Consider the following 7,105-nt stretch of genomic DNA (forward strand, 5'->3'; position numbering starts at 1 on the left):
GCACTCGTTTGCTGCTCTGTGCACCTCAGTTCTCTCACAGATAAACACTTGTTGGCCAGCCTGCAGCTATGAATTACACACCTGAGCTGGCTGAAAGTGGCACACGCCCCTGAAATAGTTTAACAGCTGCATGTGTGAGAGCTGTACCTCTCAGAAGCCTCTGAGTGCTTCACTACTGATCCCCAGTATGCAAATGGAGCAGAAACTGGGGGAAGAAACCCTGTTTTTATTACAACCTCTCCTACAACTTTCCACTTTCCAGCTCTTCCCCAGCTCAAGGAATAACTGGAAATTTGGAGGTGGCCACCACGAGCTCACAAAAGCTGCAGGTAAAGGCCAGGCTGCACCCCTGACTTAGAGAGGAGTTGCTCCCCACCCTAGTTTGACTGCTGACTGGAAACAGCTGAGGATTCAAATCTTTACACTTTTTCCACCTTCACTTGCCTATGTAAGTAGGCACAGAGCATATTTAGAGACGGACATGAAAAAAAAAAACAACAAAAAAAAAAAAAGAGAAGAAAAGAAGGATGTGGTTGTGTTTGCCGCTTAGAAAACTGTAAGGCACGGGCTGTAAGAAAACGCTCTCATGCTCTCTAGAACAGCCTGGACTGAAGCAATGCTGCTGATCTGCTTGCCAGGCTTCAGGTAAAGTAATTCCTGTTTTAGTTATTGACTTTTATTTTTCCAACTATTTTGTAGCAGCATTGATTGTAGACACTTTTAAGCTGGTTAGATAATTGTTATTTATAAAGTTCAAATAATAAGATCAAACGTAGTGTTGTTTAGCTTAGAGCAGAAAGACTTCTGCTTTAGTGATAAATATAAATCTATTCTGTTATAGTCAAAATACTTAGGAAAAAAAATTGTAAGGAATTATCCAGCTATAGGTGAAATACATGGCAGGAGTGGGACCTGCTGCTCATTGCACTGAGCCATCTTACTCTTCTCCAGTACATCCACAAGAGTATAACTTCCATCTAACGTGAATAATGGTCTTGGAAATAGATATAAACAAAGCATGTTTCTGCTAATGAAGCTTTCATGGACAAGAAAACCCTTAGTGTAACATCTCTAACCTGTGCTCTCACAGAGATTTGTGTGAATCCCAGATGAATTCAGGCCTGAGCTGCAAAGAGGAAACCATTCATGAATTCTGCTCTACTGCAAAAAAAACCTAGTGAGGGGATTACTGTAAAACTTTGCTGTTCATTTCTAGGTCAGAACACCTTTGCTGCTCACTAAACCACAAGCTCTGATATGGCAAAACCCAATTAATGTTTAATGAGTTCAAAGGAAGTGGAAAATCCTCAGCAGGAGAAACAGAACAAATGGAGCAGTGATGACACAGAGGCTGGGCCAGCTAAGGCACACACTCTTCAGTACTGTTAATTACAGGTTCTTGTATTATCTTTTGGTTTCTAGGAGTTGTCTGAAACAATCCTAAAGCCTCGGGAGATCTCTTCAAAAAGCCTGTTGAGGACAGAAATTTTCCTCGGAAGACCGGAAAAGAGCAAACGTGGTACCTCTCTTGAGAAGGTGGATAGGAAGGAGTTGGAAAAACTAAATCTGTAATCCTGGCTTCAGTATTTGAAAGAAATACTGGAATCACCCACCAAGGAATCTGTTTGTAAGCATGCAGAACTCGAGTCAGTGGTAAGTAAAAACCTGCAGAGATTAATCTGAGAATGACTGAAATAGAAGTTATTTAACTTCCTCTGTTAACCCGTCAGCAAAGAGAGATGGGGCTGTAGGAGGGGGAAACAGGCTCACACACTACCTCTAAAGAACTTCTCATAAGCAAAGGAAACATGAGCAGTATGAAACCCCTGTATGATTCGTGGTACCCACTGAGATTCTAATCACTGTCTACTCTATAGGAAAGACGTCTCTGGTACAGTTCAGTTTCTTTCAGGATGAGTATTAGCAGTATTTTTAGTAATAATTTGGACAATGCAGTAAAGATGATGCTTATGAAATGACTGCAAGGTTATTTGTCAATGAAAATGATTCTTCAAGTGAACCCTAGGCAAATGTTACTTAGTGTGGAACAGTTGCAAACAATTCCCATGGATTACTCAAGATGTGAATTTTAAATTTGAGACGCTAAAATGATAAAAAACCACCATGTTTTTGGCAATCAGACAACTATCAATTTAAAGGCTCTTTTCTCAAAATTAATAATTTTCTGGAGCAATGCTACAAATAATTTGGTACCAATGAATTCTAAAGAAAAGGCATTTAGTGAGCTTGTGATGCAGTAAAAGTGGCACCAAACTGTTGCAGCAGGCATCTTGTTAGGAGCAGACACGAGCCAAGGCACAGACTCTCATTTAACAACGTGAAAAGGCTCCTGGTCTGTTCTTCTGTTCAGCTTGGCCATCCTGACTGAGTGCAGCAAGCTCCTGCTGCTGGCTCCTGTGCCAGAGCCTGAGTGCTGGAGAATGGCTGCAGGTCACAGCCAGCTCAAACATCCCTGCAGCTGCACCAGGGCCAGGCTGAGCTCACAGCACACCTGCAGCAGCAGCAGCAACTCTCTTCTTTGTCTTGTTCTTTGTCTCTCTCCAGCTCCATCCTTCTTCCTCAGGGCCCCTCTAGAGCCTCTTCCTCCAGGCTCCCCTGCTAGGCCAACCCACCCCTTTAATCACACTTTATCAGGCACAGTTGTGACCCATTAAGGGCAAGGCTGGTCTTCTTCTTTGGTAATTAGTACAACTGTGATTTATCAGGGGTGAGGTCACTTGTGATCTCTCCTTCCACACCTACACCAAACCTCAGACTTTGAAGAGTCATCGTGCATGGTTTTCTGATACATTTACAAAGCACACCAAGTGCTGGGCTGACAGGTGTTGTCACTACCCCAAAAGGTTTCATGTTGCCTGGTTTTCTCCCCAGGCAGATGGGTGCCCTTGGCCACAGGACACCCTGCTCACACTAAAGCTCATGCTCCCATGTCCCCTGCCCTGCCCCTCAGTGACAGCAGCATCTCCCCAGAGTGAGCCCTTGCACACACAGCACCAGCTCAGCTCCATGTTCTGTGTGACTTTCTCACTTCTCACACACCACAAGCACGTGATTTTCCAAGTAGCTGCCACACATTGCTGGCTCAAATGGGCTGATTTAACCTCACCCTGATGACCAAACCGAGGTTTTCCCTTTTGCTCTTGTTCCTGGCAGGTAAATCCAGTGATAACATCCAGCTTTCCTTTCGCTGTTCCCAGGTGGCCAGCGCTGTGCCAGCCCAGCTCAGGTGCCCTGTCCAGCCCTCTGCAGGTGGCAGGGGCACCCAGCCCCTCCCCAGAGCTCACCCCCACTCCCACAGGGGGGCTCACACAGCCAAGGGCAGCCTCAGTGTTGTGCACCCCCTTGGTAACCCCCAGCCAGGCTGTTTGTAATCCTCACCAGCTTCCAGACAACCATTTCATTACTGAACAGCCCTTGCTCTAAACCCTGCTTTTTCTGCTGCTATCCACTCGTTTCTAGGACACTTTGCTGAAATGCAAGTGCCTAAAATCCTCAGCCTTTCTCCTGTATGAAAAAGCAGATACTTCATCAAAGATAAGGGTCTGGTAAGAGCTCTCAAAGACTTATTTAGCATTTTTCTTTCTAAATCCATGTGATGTTTAGGCTCATCACTTACAGAGCTGCTTTAATCACACTTGACACTCTTTCCTACAACAGATAGAATAGATTGAACCTTTTCCAGCCACACTAATAACATCCAGACTTCATAACAACTACTGGGCTGGATCTTCAGCTTTATGTGCCTTTTCTTTCTGTAGTCTGAGCTGGAAATTAATGTTTCACTAATAGGAGCATGTTAAGCTCTGAGTGCATTCCATGTTCAGATACAGTTATTTCCATTATCACTCACTGATTCCCACCAGCCATCCCACATCTCACCTCCAGCACAATGTCAGCATTCCTGTGGTATAAGAAATAATATTAAGAAATAATAAGAAATAAGATGAAGAAATTAGTGGTATAAGAGTTGGCAAAATGCAAGGCTGTCTCCTCAGCTGTTCTCTGTTTTTCTATACACTTTTAAATATTTTATTTTAGTCACACACACAAAAAAAAAAAATCTTTCACTAGTTGGTTTTGGTTTCTTTAGCACAGTTTAGCTCTTCTTGGCAGTGCTTAAGAGCTGCCACTGTTCATCCTCCAAAGCAAAGATTCTCCTCTTGACCAAACTCTTCTAAAAACACCTTTATTAATTCCTAAAATTTCTTTTGAGCTACTTGGTTGGCTGAACTGGACTGGGAACTTCAACTACCAATTTCCTCTGCTTTATTAGGACTTTTTGTGGTTTTGATTTAAAGAGCACTTATAAAAAGCACTTTTAAGGCATAGTTTGTTAAAGCATATGTATATTTTTAAAAACAGTGATAACATTCAAGGCAAATTAATTTTTTAAGAATTGCATTATGAAGATGTCATGACTTCCACTTGCTAATCTTTGCTGGATTGTCAAAGATAATCAGTCAAAATTTAAACTGCATACCCCAAATTTAAACAATGCTGAAAGTTAAGCACGAGTGAAAAAAAACACCCTTACTCATTTTGCACCTAGATAAAAGATCAGTCTTCTTAAGTTGACCTTTTAAAATACTGCATTGGATATAAGCACTGTATGAAACTAAAATATCATATAAATGTGGGTGCATTAAAAGCACATCAGCAAAAGCTACTGATGCATGGGGATTTAGATGTAAGAGTAAAATCCCAGCTATACCTTACTATGGAATAGTAATTTCATTAATTTCTGTGTAGCATCAAAACTAAGCATAAGTGTTAGGGAAACTTCACAGGTGTACAAATTATTAAAGATAGCCAGTAGTCTTTGGAGTTTTTGAAAATATGTCTTTGAAAGAGTCAGTCTCTGATATCTGAATGGCATTCTCTTACATGGGAAGGTAATCAGTGGATGCTTGACTACTTTCCCCTGAGAATCAGACTCCCTTGTACACACCAAGCCAGTCAAATTGGAAATAGAAAGCTCTGTGCTTGAAAGGTTTCACTTTCTGTAATAGACAAAGGCTGACCAAGTGTCCAGCTCAAAACCAAAAAATTCTAGAACTGTGTTTGGAAGGATCTTGGTTTGGCTTTAGCATGGCATTAGCTGTGAGTCTCACACATTTCCCACCTGCTCTCGTTGTCGTTTCAGGGCAGAAATGACCAACAGCAGTGAGAATTGCAGCTTCACAGCCATTGACAGCCTGGCACGGAGCGTGCAGCTGGGGCTCTCCATCCCCACCTTCATCCTGGGGCTGGTGCTCAACAGCCTGGCCCTGGCTGTGTTCTGCTGCTTTTGGAGGAAGCAGAGCAAGACCTCAGTGTACATGATCAGCCTGGTGCTGGCAGACGTCCTGCTGCTCCTCTCGCTGCCACCAAAGCTCTACTACTCTGTCACCAGGGTGCCTGCCCTGCTGTGCTCCTTCATCCAGGCTCCTTACTTCGTCAACACCTACATCAGCATCTTCATCATCGTCTGCATCACCGTGGACAGGTACATCTGCATAAGGCACCCCTTTGAAGGCCGAGCTAAGCAGTCCCCCAGGTGGGCTGTGGTGATTTGCTGCCTCATCTGGGCAGCAACTTGGATCTGCAGCATCCCAATTTTTGTGTTTCAGAAGAAGGAACCTATTAGATGCTTTCACAACATGTCAAGCCAGACGTGGAGTGTCCCCTTCATTGTTTCTGTGGAAATATTTGGGTTTCTGATCCCGCTTGCTGTGATGGTTTTCTGCTCTGCTCAAACCATCTGGATTCTCCTGAATCGTAAAACTCATGACAAAATGAAGAAGGAAGAAGAGAGTGGCTCATTGAGAGTAATTGTCTTCAACCTGGTGGTGTTCCTGGTGTGCTTCACACCCGTCCACCTCGGGATCCTGCTGCAGTGCCTGGTGAGGCAGCACGTGATCGTGGGCTGCAGGGTGAAGCAGACCATCAGCCTCTTCCTCCAGGTGTCCATGACATTTGCCAACCTGAACTGCTGCCTCGATGCCATCTTCTACTATTTTGCTGCAAAGGAATTCTGTAGGAGAACCCACCTGAGGAGGGTGATTGAGCTGTGTCCTGCCTTTAACCCTTGTGCCATGCGATGGCACTGCCAGCAGTGGGACAATGCCCCTTGCCAGGACACTGACAGTGCTGTGCCTGACCTGGCAGGGACTGTGCCATAGGGAGAAGGACAGTGAAGTTCCCAGTGACTGCAAACCTGTTCCATATTTTTCTTCCCTTTAAAGATAAAGGAGAAAAAAAGTTAGATTAAGGAACCAGCATTAGCAAAGTGACAGACTGACCCCAAAAGAGGCATTAGCCCTGACAGTATCTACCAAATGTGAAAAGCTTGCCAGAGGTAAACTAACCAGATCATGGGAATGCCTTTTAACATCAGCTTTGGTCAGAGCTGCACCAGTTTTCCCTTTACATATGTGGTCAGAAAGGTGTTGCTAAAAGCAAAACTAGAAATAACTGTTCATAACCTTTCTAATTTAGAATCTATCTTGGTAGTTAAAAAGTAGTATCCAGCCAGAAGTCACTGCTGGAGCTCCTCTGCTTTGGGCAGCCTGGGACAGCAGGGAATCCTCCCTCCTGGAAGCATCATCAGCCTGGAATAGCAGGGAATCCTCCCTGCATGGGAGCATCATGGACTGCCCAGGGCTGCTCGGAGGGACTGCAGGTTTTGCTCTTTCATGGAGGTCATGCTGCCCAGAACAGAAATGCAAGGGACTACCTCAGGTACCAGCCATTCCAGAGCAACAAACTTTCCTGATCACCTGTGCAGGGGAATCATCGTGGCTTTCTTCTGCAATTTTAAATCAGGTTTTGCCCATGCAAATCCAAACAACCCCTTCAAATATGAGATTCAGAGAAAGACTGAATATGTTGAACTGTGTTTCTACATCAGTGCCTTTCTGTCAAAGATATAACACATGGATGAAAACACATGTATTCTTCTGCCTGTCTCCTCATTCTTTCTTGGCCAGGGGAATTAAGGAAGCAAGCCCTGCATGACAGAAGGTGAGGGAGTGACTGACAATCTCCTTTCTCCCAGCTAGGAGCCTGGACCAGCTCTACCCAGCTCTTTCCTTAGGGAAGGCCT

The 7,105-nt window shown here is 44.2% G+C and overlaps 1 protein-coding gene across 1 annotated transcript; it reads left to right on the plus strand.

The window, feature by feature from the left end:
- Window positions 1-5,171: 5,171 nt before the first annotated feature.
- On the plus strand, window positions 5,172-6,892 carry GPR55 (G protein-coupled receptor 55). Its single transcript, XM_071437030.1, has one exon. The coding sequence runs from the start codon at window positions 5,172-5,174 to the stop codon at window positions 6,180-6,182; it is 1,011 nt and encodes a 336-aa protein (XP_071293131.1). The 3' UTR covers window positions 6,183-6,892.
- The last annotated feature ends 213 nt before the right edge of the window (window positions 6,893-7,105 follow it).

This window comes from Agelaius tricolor, unplaced genomic scaffold (genome assembly GCF_023055355.1).
Source record: "Agelaius tricolor isolate 1412-34295 unplaced genomic scaffold, bAgeTri1.0.p SCAF_12, whole genome shotgun sequence".
In the NCBI taxonomy this organism is placed as follows: domain Eukaryota; kingdom Metazoa; phylum Chordata; class Aves; order Passeriformes; family Icteridae; genus Agelaius; species Agelaius tricolor.

Coding starts and splice junctions, on each gene's coding strand:
- GPR55 (XM_071437030.1), top strand. CDS start 5,172: ATGACCAACAGCAGTGAGAATTGCAGCTTCACAGCCATTGACAGCCTG.